At 40.6% G+C, this 18327-nt stretch overlaps 1 protein-coding gene across 2 annotated transcripts in view; it reads left to right on the forward strand.

Moving 5' to 3' along the window:
- The window catches only part of DOCK1 (dedicator of cytokinesis 1), a 278725-nt gene that overhangs the window by 238826 nt on the left and 21572 nt on the right, over positions 1-18327 (forward strand). For both annotated transcript variants that reach the window (XM_017809240.1, XM_017809241.1), the window contains exons 40-48: positions 2241-2345; positions 4440-4581; positions 5434-5512; positions 5858-5942; positions 6796-6882; positions 10324-10500; positions 11003-11086; positions 15337-15474; positions 17662-17807. In XM_017809240.1, coding sequence (XP_017664729.1) covers positions 2241-2345; positions 4440-4581; positions 5434-5512; positions 5858-5942; positions 6796-6882; positions 10324-10500; positions 11003-11086; positions 15337-15474; positions 17662-17807 — 1043 coding nt within the window. The remainder of the gene's footprint in view (positions 1-2240; positions 2346-4439; positions 4582-5433; positions 5513-5857; positions 5943-6795; positions 6883-10323; positions 10501-11002; positions 11087-15336; positions 15475-17661; positions 17808-18327) is intronic.

Here is an 18327-nt window from a genome sequence, read left to right on the forward strand (position 1 = left end):
GTGAGAATAAATAAATAATAAAATGGGTTGGATGAAGACAGGGAAAACAGTGAGTTCACTCCCCACTTCCCATGGGCAGACTATCTTCCATCCCCAGGAAAGCAGAGGTCTATCACATGTGATGGTGACTTGGGAAGACAAACGTCATCACTCTGAACATCCCCCTTTTCCTTCCTCTTCCCACAGCTCTACATGCTCAGCATGACAACACATGCTCTGGGATATCCCTGGGATCAGTTGGGATCAGCTGTCCTGGCTGTGTCCCTTCCCAATCCCTTGTGCACCCCCAGCCTCTCCCTGGTGGGCTGAGGAGAAGGAAAGGCCTTGTCTCTGTGCAAGCCCTGCTCAGCCATAACAGAAACATCCCTGTGTTGTCCACCCTGTTCCCTGCACAAATCAAAACCACAGCTCCACCCCAGCTACCGGGAAGAAAATGAACTCTACCCCAGCCAAACTCAGCCCAGATGACTCAGAGCCATCTCCCCAGAAGTATCTCCATCCCCATCTCCCCAGAATGTCCATTATTCTGTGGCCTGCACTGTTGTTCTAGGGATTTATTCAATAGGGAATATTCATTTCAGTATAAAAGGAATTTGGTACAGATTGTTCCTCAGCTAGAGATGATTGTCATGTGTCAGAAATGATTATTCACCGGGGGTAGCTACTCTCTGAGTCCCTCAGTTTTAATTTTCCATCTCTTTTATGCTTGAACATGGGAACATGAACAGTTTGGTGCAGAGGCAGCTACTGTCATTATCCTGCTGTATCCATTTTGGAGGAGAAGTTGGAATTAACACTTTATTCATTGTAGCTGATGGCCAGTGATCACAGAGTGATAGAGTGATTTGGGTTGGAAGAGACCTTAAAGCTCATCTCCTTCCAGCCCCCCTGCCTTGGGCAGGGACACCTTCCACTAGCCCTGTCCAACCTGGCCTTGGACACTTCCAGGGATGGGGCATAATACCAAGTTATGTATTTTTCACCATTTCTCTTGCATAGTAAATACATCAGTGTTTAAGTGACATAATTCCAGGCAATGGTTTAAACCAGGCATGGGTATGGAGTTTCTCCCTCTTAGAAGAGGGGAAACCCAGAACTTCCAATCCTCACACCAGACAACTGAGTTTATCTGCTCTTTATTTATCAGTAAGGAGAAATTTAGAGAGATGTCACAAAAATTAGTCCTGATGTGCTTTGGGCATTCATTCCTCATAACACAAAGATCAAATTCATGCTCCTGAATGAATCAGGTCTCACATACCCCATCAGCTTTTCTTATTACTGCTGCTGAATAACTCTTTTTTTTCTCACCACAATAAAATTTAGAAGTTTTTTGTTCTTTCTGTTCTCCCTCTTGTCTCTTTTATTCAAGCAATATTAAATATCAGACTCTAAGACAATTGACAAATGACAAAATAGTTTTGCTACAGATGAGCTCAGAAATACACAGCAGATCTGGGTCTTTGTAGTCTTCTTGCCATTTACTGTTATCCGTTGTGTGGGAGCAGCAATAAACCTCCCCCCAAATCAGGAGTCATTCTCTTTACAGAAATAATGGACTAAAAATAAGTTGATGAACAGATCTTGTGAAGCTGCTCGTTTGTTATTATTTCATCAGTTGAGATGAAGAAGTATCGGTGTCCCAAACAGATGGCGTCTGACACGCGTGTGTTTATCCCAGAATTTACATTTTCCTGGAGTTCTCAACTGCCTGCTTTCCATATGCAAATTAAGAGTTGTAAATATGGAAGAGAAGTAGTAGAAAAATTTAATGAGATGTAAGAGCCCCAAAGTGACAAGTCAGCACTGTGGAGATGAGCTTTGGTGTACTTGGCTTTATTGTTCCTGTGTTTTGGCATTGGAGGTGTCACAACTGGGAATTCAGATTGCCTTGAAAATTCTTGGCCTTCACTGCAAGTGAAACATTGGATACGGAGCAAGGGGGTTCATCAATATGGACATACTGGATGTAGAATGATGGGGTTCACCAAGATGAGGTTCATCAAAATGGAGATATTGGATATGGAACAGTCAGGTTCACCAAGCTGAACATAAAAATAATGGCTCCAAAGTCTGGTATTTCAAAATGTCACCTTGTATCTGATAAAGTGGTGAGGAAAAAGAGGCAGGGGAAACGTACATCTTTAGTTTAGAGATGCACATAAAACAGATCCAGATTTTAAGTGTAAGGAATCTCCCTAAATTCAGGCCATTTAAAATTCCTTCTGTTTACTTTGCAGAGAAAGCAAGCCCAGTTCTATGAAAACATTGTGAAAGTGATAAGACCAAAACCAGACTATTTTGCTGTTGGATACTATGGCCAGGGATTCCCAACATTTATAAGGGTAAGTGTCCACTTTTTTCCGTAGAGGTCAACAAGGTTTCTTGCTCTGGAAATTTCTCTTGGTTGTGAAGAAAACTATCTGACATCAGCAGTTGTTTTTAGATGTATAAAACAAGCCCTGTTTTTTTTTCTTTTCCAGTTTTTGTTATGGAGTAGTTGAATTTTAGTAGAGATTTTTTTTTTCTTCAAACATATCCAGTACTTTCTATTTCTTCAGGTTATCACTAGAAATTAAGATACATCACCCAGTCTGTCACTCAGGGTCATAACCAGCACCCTCTGAAATGGTGACATTCTTGCCTGATAGGTTTTATATATATATATATATATATAGGTATGGTAGAGAAGCCTTTTGTATGTGACCCTGTTTTCATGTCAGAGTCGTTTCCAACATGGTCACTAAAATGAAGTTGACTATCAGAGGTGTGTGAAACCTTTAATTACAATCTTTTATCATTGATTTACCTGTGTCATGTGTCAATTTAAAACATATGTCACTTGGTTGATGCCAGGAATGTAGTTTTAGTGGCATTTTAGATTTTTTTCCCACTAAAATCAGGATTTTTATGGGTTGAATTAGTGGCTAATAAGAGTGGGGATTTAACACTTCTGAATTGCATCTGTATCGTGATCCTCTGGGAGTTGGTGAATGGGAATCACCTCTTAGTTATTTACTCAACTTTTCTGGACAACCTGTGCCAGGGCCTCACCACCCTCATGGGGAAGAATTTCTTCCCAATATCCCATCTAATCCTGAGCTCTGTCAGGAGCACAAAGCACAACCTTCCCTTTAATTGCTGTGATCAACAGCCAACAGGAGACCAGGCAGAGCAGTGTTAGTCTGATATATTAATATTAAACTGCTTTTTCTCCTCACGACTGAATGGGGGCTTTGTAAGTTCGGGAAGACACTTATAAGAGCCTTGTGGATTGATCAACTTATAATAAATGAGCAATAAAACCCCTGAAAAACAGGCTATTAAGTGCCTTGCTAATTGAGAAAATCATAAATTCAAGCTTTTCCTTCTATTCCAATATTCCTTCTGAATTACAAGTGTATATACATGAATTACACTTACATAGAAACTTCTTAGGCATCTGTTATTACCATTTTTTCCCAATTTGAGAGTATTCTTTCATCTGCTGAGCATTTCAAAAGGCACCATTGCAGAATTAAACCCAACTGGGCAAATGGAAGCTATTCCAGGTTTCTACCTCGAGTCATAACACCCTTTTTTATTAAGTGCTGTATAATTTTTTCACCAAGTGCTCACTTTGAGATGAATGAGGTTAAGCATATTCAGATGCAAATTTTATCCAAACTTACTTTAATATGTTTGATCAGTTAAAAATGTGCATCATCTTTTGCGTTTTTCTTTTGAATTGAATCAGTGTAAAAAGGGACTGCATAAATATATCTTAATTTTCTTTATTGTTAAAGAAAAAAAACAAGACTTATGAATAGAAAACACCTAATTTTAAAGTTATGCTGTGTGCAGACAACTTAACAAAAGAAAAAAATGGCAAAAATCTAATACACAAATATGAAGTCTGTATCAGTCTTTCTAGAAGAGTCGGTATTTTTGAATCTTCCTCCTCAAATTGGCATCATTTTATGTTTATATTTTTCTCTGCTACTCTTGCTTGCTCACCTCAGTGCTTTTTAATATTTTTTATGTATGAAAAGCCTAATTCAGTTTACGTGCCTGCATTCCACCGTTAGCTGAGGAAGGTGGAGGAGAGGATTTACAGAGGGCGGTTTGAGATTTGGTAGAAATGATTTGTCTTAATATATTTTCAATGGCCACCAATTTTATAGGTTCTTGAGATCACGTTTTAGTTGATTTTAGTGTGGTTTATACATATACCTAAAGGTAAGCGTGTGCTTAATGATCTCAGCACTGAATTGGAGGCGAGAAAACCCATTTGTGCTTTACTGAGCCGGCATAAAATATTTGTAAACTATTGATTATACCACAGTGTGGGGAATGGGAAATTCCTCGCTTAACAGCGCTGGAGTCAGCGCTTCTGGGATCCTGGGTCCTTACTGAGGCTGCTGGTTTTAGCAGGATTTAATGTGTCAACTTGTTTCCAGAACAAAGTGTTCATTTACCGGGGCAAGGAGTACGAGCGACGGGAGGACTTCGAGGCGAGGCTCTTGACTCAGTTCCCCAACGCGGAGAAGATGAAGACGACGTCACCGCCGGGCGATGACATCAAGAACTCCTCTGGCCAGTGTATCCTTGGGCTGCACCCTGGGCACAGCTGTGTGTCCAACAGCACGGGGCAAGGATCTGTGGACTCAGGGAGCACCCTTGTGGGTGACCCAGGGGTCCTGGTCAGTGGCCAGTTGTCCACGAGTCAGCAGTGCCCTGGCAGCCAGGAGGGCCAAGCCTGTCCTGGGGGCATCAGGGACAGCATCGCCAGCCGGACCAGGGAGGGGATTGTCCCACTCTGCTCTGCCCTGGGGCGGCCTCACCTGGAATATTGTGGTAGTTTGGGGTGACACAATATAAGGAAGATGTTGAGCTATTAGGGAGTGTTCAAAAGAGGGCGATGAAGATGGTGAAGGGCCTTGATCTGAAGCCGTGTGAGGACACTGAGGGCACTTGGTATGTTTGGCTGGAGAAGAGGAGACTGAGGGGAGACCTCATTGCAGTTACAGCTTCCTCAGGAGGGGCAGGCACTGATCTCTGCTCTGTGGGGACCAGGGACAGGACCCCAGGGTATGGCCTGAAGCTGTTTCAGGGCAGGTTTAGGTTGGATCTCAGGAAAAGGTTCTTTCCCCAGAGGGTGGTTGGGCACTGAACAGGCTCCCCAGGGCAATGGGCACAGCACCAAGGCTGCCAGAGCTCAAGGAGCGTTTGGATGATGCTCTCAGGGATGTGGTGTCACCACTGGGAATGATCGTGTGCGGAGCTAAGGATTGGACTTGATGATCCTTGTGGGTCCCTTCCAACTCAGCATATTCTGTGATTCTGTATAATACATGAATTTTGTTGTTCTGTCTTTTTTTGTGTGTGTTCCTGTTGAGCTGCTTGTTCTATGTAACTTAAATTCACTTTTTACTTCTTAACTCCCAAATTCAGATATTCAGTGCTTTACTGTAAAGCCAAAACTGGATTTACCATCTAAATTTCACAGGCCGGTGTCAGAGCAAATCATGAGGTGAGTTTGGGGTGGTTTTGTGATTTTATCAGTCTCCTTTATAACAAACTGGTTCTTGTTGTATAATGAATCTATACAAAGCCAAGGAGAGTGGTAATGGTGAGGACATTTCATGAAAATTCTTAATATTGGTAGAGATTCCAGCCAACCCGCTGGAAAACAGTGATCCCATAAGTATTTTATATCTCTGCATAAACTTGTTCTAATACTAGAGTTTAGTAGCAATTCCTAAACAGAGAGCGTTTGATTTTCATTGTGCTTTTGGGAGTTGGAACTAGATGGTCTTTAAGGTCCCTCCCAACCCAAACCATTCTGTGATTCCATGATTCTTTTCCTTTCTTCCAGTTTCTACAGAGTGAATGAAGTCCAACGTTTTGAGTATTCGCGTCCGGTTCGAAAAGGAGAAAAAAACCCAGACAATGAATTTGCGGTAAAAAATATTAAAGAGCGTAGACTAAACTTTGGGTTGGATTGTTTGTTCTCCTCTATTTTGAGCATCTGATCCATTCATTATCTTTTGGTTTTGAAAAATAAATTCTAGGTTTAAAGTGATTATTTTTTCTAGAAGTTCAATTAAACCTATTTGTCATGTTCTGTTTTATACCAATAGGAAAAAAATGGGCAAAGCTGAATTTACAGCTGTTTTGAAAAAGGGTTTTAAATTGCTACACCTGAAACAATAGATGTGTCTTACCAAAACTTCCCTTGCCACGAAGATTCCAATCAGGGATTTAAAAATCTTCTTTCACTAATACCTTTTTCTTTTTTCTTTTTTTGTCATTTTTTACTAAAGCACATGTTTAATGGTCAATAAAACTCCTTCCTTGTGAGGGTGGTGAGGCCCTGGCACAGGTTGCCCAGAGAAGCTGTGGCTGCCCTTGGATCCCTGGAAGTGTCCAAGGCCAGGTTGGACGGGGCTTGGAGCAACCTGGGCTAGTGGAAGGTGTCCCTGCCCATGGCAGAGGGTGGAACCAGATGGGCTTTAAGGTCCCTTCCCACCCAGACCATTCTGGGATTCTGTGAACAATAACAGTCCAGTAAAACCGGTGGATCTTTCCCATAGCTTTCTCCTTTCATAAGAGCAGTTGTTCTCTGCTAAGTCACATCTCAGTTATAAATCAGTGCTGCTGCATCTTCCCCACAAGCAGATACCATTTGAAATTCCCCCTGGCTTTGTAACATCTGTCGTGCTGTGGTTCTTTTTCCTGGTGAGAATGTTTTAAGGCTTTGCTTGAGTTCAGAGCTGTCCACCTGATAACATGGGGCTTCTGTTCCATTTGCAGAACATGTGGATTGAGAGAACCATCTATGTGACAGCCTACAAATTACCGGGGATTCTGAGGTGGTTTGAAGTCAAATCGGTTTTCATGGTAAGATCAATTCAGCTGTATTGAGATTGCCTAAAAACACGGGGGTTTTGTAGAGCCAGGGAGCATTTCTGTGTCTGTGTGACTGTGCTTGAGTTCTGTGGACAAGGAGGAATCAATGGGACTGTGCCTGGCACAGTGTGGCTCAAACTGCCACACACCCTAAGGGGAACCTGCTGATTGTTGTCTGAGGGGGACTCAAGGAATGCTTTGCCATTCCTGAGGGAAGGGAATGCAGCCAACTCTCCTGGGCCTTTAGGGCAAGGGCTGATTAAGTTCTTGAGCACTTTTATAAGGTATTTGTGGCTCCCAGCAGGCCAGTACAGCCCTCTTCATTTTAAGCAACCCGAGGTGGTGTAGGGGAACCCTGCCCCATCCTAATGAATCAAGCCTGAATTTTATAAAAGAGGATTTGGGTATTTTGATTGTCATTTATCCAAAATATACCATAAATCAAATGCGTTGTATGTGTCTGCTTTTCTCACCATTTGTGATTAAAGGTTGTTTTTGTTTCTTCTCCACATTTGGCTAAATATACCCTCAGCAACCTCACAGAGTAACTCCAAATTACTCATTTCTCTGTTCAACCATTTAGACTGTTTAGATAAGACATATCCATTAAACGCCTTTAAGATTAAATTATTCTTACGCAGCTGTAATTTTTAAGGAGCAATAAAAACATTGTTACTGCGGTTTTTAAATCTCTCTTGTGAGGCTTATTTTTAAAGGAAAAGAACAATTTGCATATGATTAATTAAAACCTTTTTCATTGCTCCATTGAGGTTATGTTGGACAGTTGTATTTGGATGAACAGAAGTAATGCAGAAAATTACTATGGTATCTATAGTAACAGAATATGAATGTGATGTGTGACAGTAATAGGCAGCTGAATAAAACACATTGAATTTTTAATGAATTTTGTAGTTTCAATATAATCCTGATGGAGGAGATTGTATTTAACCTCTTGATTGCAAAAAGTGTTGCTTGGAAAGGCTGGCAAACGTGGTGAAAGTCTCTTTTCCTGATGAGCCCAGAGCAGAGCCTGGCAGGCAGTTTGTGTCCACACACCCCTAACTCTCTCCTTGGCATCCAAATGGGCAGAAATCCTGGGAGATTTGGTGAGTCAGGATTATATTAGTTGCACAGCTGAAAAATGATACCAGAATGGAACTTCATACTAAGTGGAAAGACAGCTATAGATAACTTTTGACCTCCTCTGGCTTAGTTACTACAAAATAGGTATTGACTTTCTGGGAGATCCCTGTCAGCTAAAAGGCTGAGAGTGGGATCATGAGGTTACATCCCTGTAATGCTAAATTGTGATTATGGATATGGATATTATTGATCTTTTACTAAGCACCAAGATATTCAAGCAGCTTTGCACGTTTCATATTTTATTGATGGAACTGAGATATCGTTAAAGGAAGAGGTGAGATCACATCAAATCAGTGCTGGGAGAACTGAGTAATTTAATAAATGCAGTGTATTATGTTACATAACCCATAGGAACATGCAGAATTACCTTAAATCTATTGGCTTTTAAAATTCCTTCTGAGTACTTTTACCTAAACCTTTTCAGTCTGTTCATTATCTGCAAGAAATTTGTGGCCCACATTCATTATTCTGTATCTGATTTGGTTTAGCTGGACACAAGTAGCTGTAGGGGAAAAAAAATTTGCTGAGGCCAGCCAGTGAATTAGAAAACTGGATTTGGACTCACACTTGATTTTAAAAAGCACAAATTCTAATCTCTGTTTTGTTTTTATCTTGTAATTTTGTAGTGGTGCAAATGTATCAGGAAAGTATGTAATTCCTGGCCCAGAGCGAGCAAACTACTGGAAGAAGGCTCATAATTTACACGTGTAATAAATAGCTTTCAGTAAGTGCCAAAGCCCAGTTTATAGTAGTGGGAAGTGCAATTCTCCATCTGCTTTTAAAAAAGTAGAGGGAGGGTTATAAGAGTAGTAAAAGAAAGGAGAATGAGAGAGAAAGGAAGCCATGATTGCTGCTGCAGAAGAGTCAGAGAAGCTCTGTCAGCTCAATGAGTGCTAATTTCTGTAGATGCTCAAGAGCTTTAAAAGCAATGGTTCATCAACACATTATTGCATAATTACAAACCCATTAATACAAATGACAGAATCCTAAATTTAGCTTGTAATGTTCACAACAGTTCTTGATCTGACACATCTTCAGATGTGGAATATGGCTTTACTCTCACAGTCCCAACTTCCCCCGTGGCACATTCAGCTCTGTCCAAGCCTGGACTGCTCCCTATTCCCTGCAGAAATATCAGGCTCCTTCCCTGCCTTCCAGAATAATTCACCAGGCAGGCTGCTAAAAATGCTAATTAAAACATCCTTGATGTAATCAGCTGGCAGGTGTAAGAGTAACAACTAAAGAGATTTGATTATAAGTGGTTCTCAGAAACAGGGTAAGCAACTGATAGCCAGGTAGAAGCGCTGCTTTGTTTATGTAGCATTTATGTAAATGAGGGTGTAATCAAATATACACTTGCATTTTCCTCACAGGCCTCAGTTAACCTTCCCTTTCTCTTCCTACCACATTATCTTTTTAATATAAGCAGGCTGTGTCTTCCAGTGAGGACTGTCTACACTCTGGGTCACTGCAAATTAGTAATTTTTAGCCCGTTCACTAATACTTAAAATATTTTAATTCTGTTTTTTTTTTCAACATGAACAACTGTCGTTCTGAAAGATGCAGTTTCTGGGCATCAAAAAAATAGCTGGAGATCAGTCAATTAAAATAAGCAAGTTTTAGGCAGTGTAAGAGCTAATTCACTCCATGAAGACATCTGAGGAGTTCTCTTCATTGAAGTCCAGGCTGTGGGAGAAAGGAAATGTCTCCCTTCAGTTCTCGACATTCTGATGAAGAAAATGTGACCTCGTGGGAATAAGCCCAGCAGATTGCTTAGATGTCATCTCTTCAACATATTAAACTTGATGTCCTTGGAAATACACCAGAATAATCACTGCAAAAATATCTTCTTGATTTTTGAGCTGCTTAGGATTACATTTTCCATCAGAAAATCCACGTTAGAGTTATCATTTCTTTCTTGCTGTTAACGTTAAGCTGGATCTTCTTTGTGCTGCTAAAACTCACCGACCCTTAATCTCTGATGTTCTCCCTAATCCTCCAAAAACCTCACGTGGTTCCTGCCAGAGCCTTTCTAAATGTTGTGCTGGGTTGTAATCCATCCTGCAGCAGCAAAATGCATTTAACTTTCTCCACTGATACTGATCATCACACCAGTTACCTCAGTATAGAGATACCAAATATCTCAATGCCTGAAATCGTCCTTTCTGGTAATTACTGGTCAAAAATCATAAATCCTGAAATTCCTGAAGTGTTTCTAATTGTGGTGGTTTAATGAACAGCCAGTTTAAAACTCTGCTCCTGGGTTAAAACCTTTTGGTTTGATTTTAGGTGGAAATCAGCCCACTGGAAAACGCAATAGAGACCATGCAGTTGACCAATGATAAGATCAATAACATGGTTCAGCAGCACTTAAATGACCCAAACCTGCCCATCAACCCCCTCTCGATGCTGCTCAACGGCATCGTGGATCCTGCAGTCATGGGAGGCTTCACAAACTATGAGAAGGTAAGGGCAGAATTCCCTGTCCTGCAGTGCCTCAGCTGGGCCCCAGCACAGGAAGGGCATGGATCTGCTGGACAAAGTCCAGAGGAGGCACCAAGATGATCAGAGGGATGGAACAGCTCTGCTGTGAGGAAAGACTGAGAGAGTCGGGATTGTTCACCTGGAGAAGAGAAGAGAAGCTTTGGGGTGACCTGATTGTGGCCTTTCAGGAGCTGAAGGCAAAAGAAAGTTGGAGAGAGACTATTTACAAGGGTCTGGAGTGACAGGAAAAGGGGGAATGGCTTCCCACTGCTACAGGGCAGGGTTAGATGGGATATTGGGAAGGAATCCTTCCCTGTGAGGGTGGTGAGGCCCTGGCACAGGTTGCCCAGAGAAGCTGTGGCTGCCCCATCCCTGGAAGTGTCCTAGGCCAGGTCGGATGGGGCTTGGAGCAACCTGGACTAGTGGAAGGTGTCCCTGCTCATCCATTTTCTGAAATTACTGCTCCTTTCTCTCCATTTAACAGGCTTTCTTTACTGAAAAATACATACATGAGCATCCAGAGGATCATGACAAGATTGAGAAGCTGAAGGATCTCATCGCTTGGCAGGTAAAAAATTTGAATTCAGGTTGGTCAGAGCCAACTGCTGTGGAAAGGCAGCTTTGTATCACTTTGAGAAAATCCAGACCTTAAACTCCTCACCCTGGATACACTTCTTTGCCATTTAAATCCACCTTGGAACTTGAGCTAAAGTGCATCTTTTCAAGTATGCCATCATTTCTCATTTGATAAACCTGCAAGGAACAAACATGGTCAGCCTCTTTTTCTTTAATTCCTTTTTTTTTAATAACCATAATACAGTGAAAATCTCCCATCTGTATCAAATGAAAAAACATTTTTCAGGGCAAACAAGAGACAATCCAGTTTTGTTCCATAGTCACATACTGGACATTTTCCAGTGGTTTCAGGATAATTTTATGATAAGTACAAAAATACCAATATGGTTGGAAATGTTTTTTCCCACAGAAGAAGAAAGTGAATCATTGTCTTTTTATATTCAATTTGGTCCTTATAACAAAGGGAATAATTTACATTCCTGTAGGTTTCAATCTTAGAGGTGATAGAACCAAAGCTACAGAATTCAAAAACAAAATATCCTCTGAAGGCCATAAAACTATCAGTGAATAAAAACTCTTTTGGTCTGAAAAAAAAATATGCATTTATTAATTTATTTTCTTGTGAGCTTTTACAGAAGATTAGATTTTTATAGGCTTTAAGTTTTCTAGAGAAAAATAATTTGGTCCCAGAAGACTGACTTGGTGTCAGCTCTCTGAGAGTGATACTTCAAATGAATTTACAAACACACTTTTCCTCAGCAAAGAGGCACTTTGGTGGCATTTGTGTATTAAAATAATATTGCAATTTGGAAATATATATGGCAGCTAATCACATTGAATTTGAATTACCCAGTGCTTTTAAATACATGGTTTCCCATCAGTTTTGTAGTTGCAAAACAATAGGAACCAGAAAAATAGAGAGAAGGGATCAAAAATCATTTTTATATCTGAAAATTCTTGTCACTGAAAGCCCTTTCCATGCTTGTAAATGTTTGATATACATTTGGGGTGTCCTCAAATTTAAACTTCCTCTCACAGTATTTCAGTTTGCAGCACACAGGGTTGGATTTGACTCCCAGGTACTGGCTGGCATTGGGAGAGGGAGGTGTGTGGAAGCTTTGGAAGGGAGGCAGGGGCTGAATTCATCACGGGCTGGCAGTGATTGAAAGCAAAAATGAGTTTTCATTTTTCGCTAATGTGGGGCTTGGAGTTTGTAATCACACAGAGATTTTCTCAGTGCTGTATAAATCAATCTGGAGATATGAAATAGTAGGAGCCTGACAATCCCATTATCAGCTGACCACTTAAATTTAATTTTTTACCGTGCCCTTACCTCTTTCTCCATCGAGCTGTGGAATTCATGCTCTTCAGGATATTATCCTCTTATAATTCCTGTGAACTTTTAATGCACATTTTGGTTCTGTCTATTATTAATCCAGATAAATACCATTAGAAAAATACCATTTTCATCCACCTTGGTGCTTTTCCAACTTAGGAAAAACTGTTCCCATGCAACTGCACCACATCAAGCTGATCTTTTATTTTAACATGAGGATAATGAAATGATTGATTGAAATTAAGGTAGTGAAATGAATGATTGATGACATTTAGCTAATGTATTTACAGCACAGCAAAACATAAAAATACCATGGCACATAAAAATCTTGTGCTGCTTCTGCAGAGCTGAAAGAACTGCTGCATACCAAAAATGTTTTAATGATCTTATTTTATGATCTTTCATATTATGAAAGATTGTCTTTTAAGATTAATAGTTCAAATCAATGTAGGGTTTTCATTCTTTTCAGCCAAGCAGATCAAGATTTTTTAAAAAGGAAAAAAAAATCGGGGAATAATTTAAAGTTGCAGTGGAGCTTGATAAAATTTTAGCATCAACAAAGATGAGAGTTATGAAATAAATAAGTGCTGTGAGCAGGTTTCCTCTCTCATTCACCTCATTCATTTCTAGCTCTGCTGCTTCCACCACTTTTGCATTCACCTCTCCAAAGGTGAGGGACACCCTGGATGGTCTTTTGAAATAGAGCCTTAAGCAAGCCCAGCCCTTTCTCCAAAGTGAAGAAAATTGGCAATACCATGATTGTGGCAAAATTATCTCTCTATTGAAGATTCATGTTGGTTTAAAAGTCCATGTCACTCATCTCCACATTTCCCTGTGTTAATGCCTGGAAAGGCATGTTGGAAGATGTTGGAAGAATTTTGAAGTAGGTAGAAGGTGGTGAAGCAGAAACGGTAAAACAGTCAGAAGGTTCTTCCTGCACTTGATAATTGTTTCAAGGATTAAGTGGTCTTGGACAGGGAGACCAAATATCCCAACTCAGCAGGCTCACAGTTGTTCTGTAGCAAAGCCATAGAAAGTTTATTAAATTTCAGGTTCTGTTAAGGAACAGCTTTTCTTTTTCCTCTTTTTCTTCTTTGTCTTCTTTGTCTTCTTCTTGTTCTTGTTCTGCTCCTGCTGCTGCTTTTTCTTCATCTTCATCATCTTTTTCTTCTTCTTTGGCTTCATCTCCTTCATCATCTTTGTCTTGTCCTTTGTCTCCTTCTCTTTTCTCCATTCTTCTTCTTCTCTCTTCTCCTTTCTCCTTCTTCTACATATTTTTTCCTCCTACAAATATTTTCATTTAGTTCATGTTGCTTGATTTTCCAAATTGGAGGTGGCTCACCCCTGGGACAGGCTCCTTAGAGCATTTTCTCCTCATAAAAATGATCCCAGAGCTGAAACTTCAGACCTCACCTGTGCTTCACCTTGGTAATTCCATTTTTTTAAAAAAGATTCCGTTTAAAAGGTCAACAGGTTCTTTGAAATGAACGAACCAGGTGACCACTCACCACTCCAACACAGGAGGGTCACAGTGAGACCTGATAATTATGAAGATTTATAAAGTCATTTACTTACTCAGAACAAGGGAACTTTCTGAAATTAATGTTTATTTTTATCGAGTTCAAATCCATATGGCTGTAAATAAAGTGACTATGTTAAAAAAAAGTCATTATTCTTCCTTCTCTTTGTAGTCCATTTAAATAGTGCCAAATCCCAGAGAATCGTCTCGATAAGATTCCTTGAGTTTGTTCATCTGTAATTCATCTGTGTATTTATTATTCTCCTTACTAATAAAGCTGTTCCCTCTGATTGCTGCTCAGTCTTATTAGAAAAATCTGGGTTTAATCAGTATTATGATTTAATTATGAATTATTAAGGAGAAGCCTCTTAGCTTGATTGCTGCAGAGAATATCTAAGTTAGAATCAGAGCACTGTGTGGGCTTGAATGGACCTGGAAGAGGAAATATTTTTCTTGAGCTGGAGGTAGAAAACTCTATTGGTGTGTCTGCATAGCTGTGGGAATGAAAATATCTCTCTTAAAACATTTCCAAAGGTCAGCTACACCTCCACACTTTGAACTAATTATATAATCCTGGGCTGGCGTGGATATTTTGTGACAGAAACCTTGAAGATAAATTATTATTTTCAGTTACAAAAGAAATTAATGTAATTTTTTTTCTCTTTGTTTTCTTCCCATAGAAAATAAAATAATTTTTCTAAGGAGAACTATATAGATAGTTTTATTAATCAGTATTGCTCTGCAATATAGATCTGGCCAAGGATGTAGATCATCTGCAGGTTTAGAAGAAGCTTTTATTAAAGAAAACTTACAACTATTTTCCTCTTTAAGGTTTTATTCTCATGAAACAGGGAAAAGATTTGATTTTATTGACCCGGTGTGACACTCATCATTCCTCAATTTGCCATTTTATAGTGTAGAATGTATAGGAGGTTGGGAATAGGACATCACAGGAGGGTTTGTGCTGTCTGGTAAATCCAGCTTGGCCTCCAACGTGGGATTTCTGGGAAGAACTAAGGGTGTATTAAATTTAAAGGACTTTGATTAACAGAGAAGATGGGAAATCATGAATAACAGATTTTTAGATCTTTTTTATTGTATTGTGTCTCATACAATGAACGATGATGATTACTATGATGATAATATAATCCTTCTTATTGTCATCTTAATATTATTTTTAGTTTTAATATTGTTTTTGTCTTTATGCTTGTCATTATTATAATTATTTTTTTTACAATTTTTACTGTTGTTATTGCTATTATTATTGCAATTATTACTACTTCAATTATTATTCCATGAGATCTTTTACTCCCATGTGGGAGTCCTACCCTAACTCTTCCCTTGGGAGGGACTGGGCAGGGTGAAGCAGCCAAACTCTGCTTTCCAGATCCCGTTCCTGGCGGAAGGCATCCGGATCCACGGGGAGAAGGTGACAGAGGCCCTGAGGCCATTCCATGAGAGGATGGAGGCTTGTTTCAGGCAGCTGAAGGACAAGGTGGAGAAGCAGTACGGGGTCCGTGCTGTGGTGAGTACCTCCTGGCTTCATCTTCCCTTAATATGTGGAATTCCTTTAAATGACAGCCACTTGTGTATTCCTGTGCCATAACTCCCACTGGTTAAAGAAGCCATGTTGATAAAGCATTGCCTGGTTGTTCTCAGTGGTCATCAAATTATGAAGTACTGAGAGGTGATAAGAGATGTAGGAAAAGCTTTGGGGCTTCCATTTCTGAGCGTGGGAACAATTTCTAAATTGCCTGACTCTGTTCCTTAAAAGTCCAGGCAATTCTTCAATTTTGAAGGATTTGGGTTACAAAAATACATTAAAAAATTGCCACTTAACATGATTCTTCGAGAGCTGAATGTCACCTTTTCATAGATGTGATTCCCTTAGGGATGGGAGGGCTGTGCAGTCAATATGTCCTCTGGCATCACCCTAAATGTGGGCAGGCATTAAACAATAGCTCCTACTTAAGGAGCTTTAGAAGGACTCAAATTCATGCTTTTCTCACTCCAACAAACCGTTTTCAGTTGCTGCTTCATCTTCAAGGTGCAACCAGAATTTGGTGGTGTTTCCAGTGGGGGTTTGTTCTGCTTTTGAGCATTACCCAAGGTGGAGGAAGGCCAAAAGCCAGCAAACAGCTTTGTAATTGAGAATAGAATTGATAATTCAGTCAAAAGCCACATGGATTGGGTGGTATTGGATGATCACTTTTGCCTGAGGAAAGGAGGCTCAGGGGGGGCCTTCTCACTCTCTGCAGCTCCCTGACAGGAGGAGGGAGCCAGGGAGGCTCAGGCTCTGCTCCCAGGGAACAAGGGACAGGAGGAGAGGAAATGGCTTCAAGCTGGGCCAGGGGAGGGTCAGGTTGGACATCAGGAGGAATTTCTCCATGGAAAGTGTGTTCAGGCATTGGAAGGGAGGTTTGGAGTCCCCACCCCTGGAGGTGTCCCAGGAAGGACTGGACATGGAACTCAGTGCTCTGGGCTGGGGGACAAGGTGGGGATCAGGCACAGGTTGGACTCGATGACTTTGGAGATCTTTTCCAACCTAAATGATTCTGTGATTCTCTGGTTCTCTCCATAGCAATGACAATTTTTTTAATAGGAACATTGAGATCTTACAGGGAACATGCCAGCCTTCATGGTATCCTTGCAACTGGTGCTCCATTTGTGGTCCTTCAAATCCCATCTAAAATATTTAGGAAAATGTTCAAATAGTGATTTATTCCCTAGGAGAACAGGAATAATCAACATTAATGATAGTTGCATGTCAGTCACTTCAATAATATAATATCCATTTACATCATGAGGGAGATGACTGGAAAGTCATACACAGGTGGTGTTATCTCTAATTTCACTCAACCCACAGGAAGAATTGTCAGCATTGATGGAGTTTTATCGCTTCTGTCTTCCTTGTACAAAGCCAATTTACCAGTAGTTGACAGGGTGGAAAATATACCTGTAATTAAACAGCATGAGATTCTTATTTGTTGACTGAAAGAGTTCAATTATTTTATGCATATATCAGTTATTAATGACTAACAAAGCTTGGATAAATATTCAGAACTCTGAAATTGTCTGAAACAAAACCTAAACTTTAAGGTATTTTTTTCTAAAACTGGATGTCACTCTGTAAATTGGCTCTCCTGACATTTTTGACATCAGGTTTCTCTTAGTGTGTTTTTACTTTGTGGTTTTGGGGCTTTTTTAAACTCTATTTCACTTAAATATGTTGACAGGGCAGTCTCTTTGATTGCAGAGATGGATTACAAAAATATTTGTAGAAAGCTCCTTTTTAAAGACCAGATGTAAAAAAGCATTTAAATACCACTGAAATAAAGGAATTATGAATATGCTGAGTTGAAAGGGACCCACGAGGATCATTGAGTCCAACTCCTGGCTTTGCACGAGCCCATCCCCAGGAGTCACACCATGTGCCTGAGAGTATTCTTGCATTAATGGAATATGCTTAAAATTCCACATGTGCCCATGAGGACCTAAATATTTCTTCCTAGTCCTTTAAATAAATTTCCTTTACAATCTCTTTCTTAGTTGTTAAACACGAGGTATAAATATAATAATATTTAATATATATTAAATAACACAAAACTCTACATGGAAGGAAAGCCATGGGACCTTCCCACGTTCCTTTTGGTAGCCAGATGGCAGTGATATCGTGGTTTAAGAGGTAAGATCTCGTGTTTTTTTCCCGCAGCTCTCCAGCCTGGAGGACAGGCGGGGCAGTCGGCCGCGCTCCATGGTGAGGTCCTTCACGATGCCGTCGTCTTCCAGACCCCTCTCTGTGGCATCCGTGTCTTCCATCTCCTCAGACAGCACCCCCTCCCGACCTGGCTCTGATGGGTGAGTGGGAAATGCTCATCCAGGGCTTATCCTTGGGTTTGGGGGGTTGTCATCATCTCCAGATCTCTGGGCTGTCACGGTGTTACTCCTTCCGATCCTCCTGACTCCTCCTGTGTGGCAGCAGGACGTTTGTTTGGTCTGAGACGTGTAAGGTTTTTGGTTGGGTTGTTTCCCAGTGAATTTTATCCCGGATTTGGTTCATAGTATAATAATACTCTGCGAACTAGAGCGGGGTGGGGGTGATTTTCCACTAAGTTGGTCATAGGGCTGGAGCACCTCTGCTGTGAAAACAGGCCGAGAGAGCTGGGATTGTCCAGCCTGGAGAAGAGAAGGCTCTTCCAGTGCCTAAAGAGGCTCCAAGAGAGCTGGAGAGGGACTTTGAACAAGAGCATGGGGTGACAGGACAAGGGGGAATGACTTTAAACTGCCAGAGGGCAGGGTTAGATGGGATATTGGGAAGGAATTCTTCCCTGTGAGGGTGGTGAGGCCCTGGCACAGGTTGCCCAGAGAAGCTGTGGCT

This window comes from Lepidothrix coronata, unplaced genomic scaffold (assembly GCF_001604755.1).
Source record: "Lepidothrix coronata isolate B3197 unplaced genomic scaffold, Lepidothrix_coronata-1.0 Scaffold25, whole genome shotgun sequence".
Classification (NCBI taxonomy): domain Eukaryota; kingdom Metazoa; phylum Chordata; class Aves; order Passeriformes; family Pipridae; genus Lepidothrix; species Lepidothrix coronata.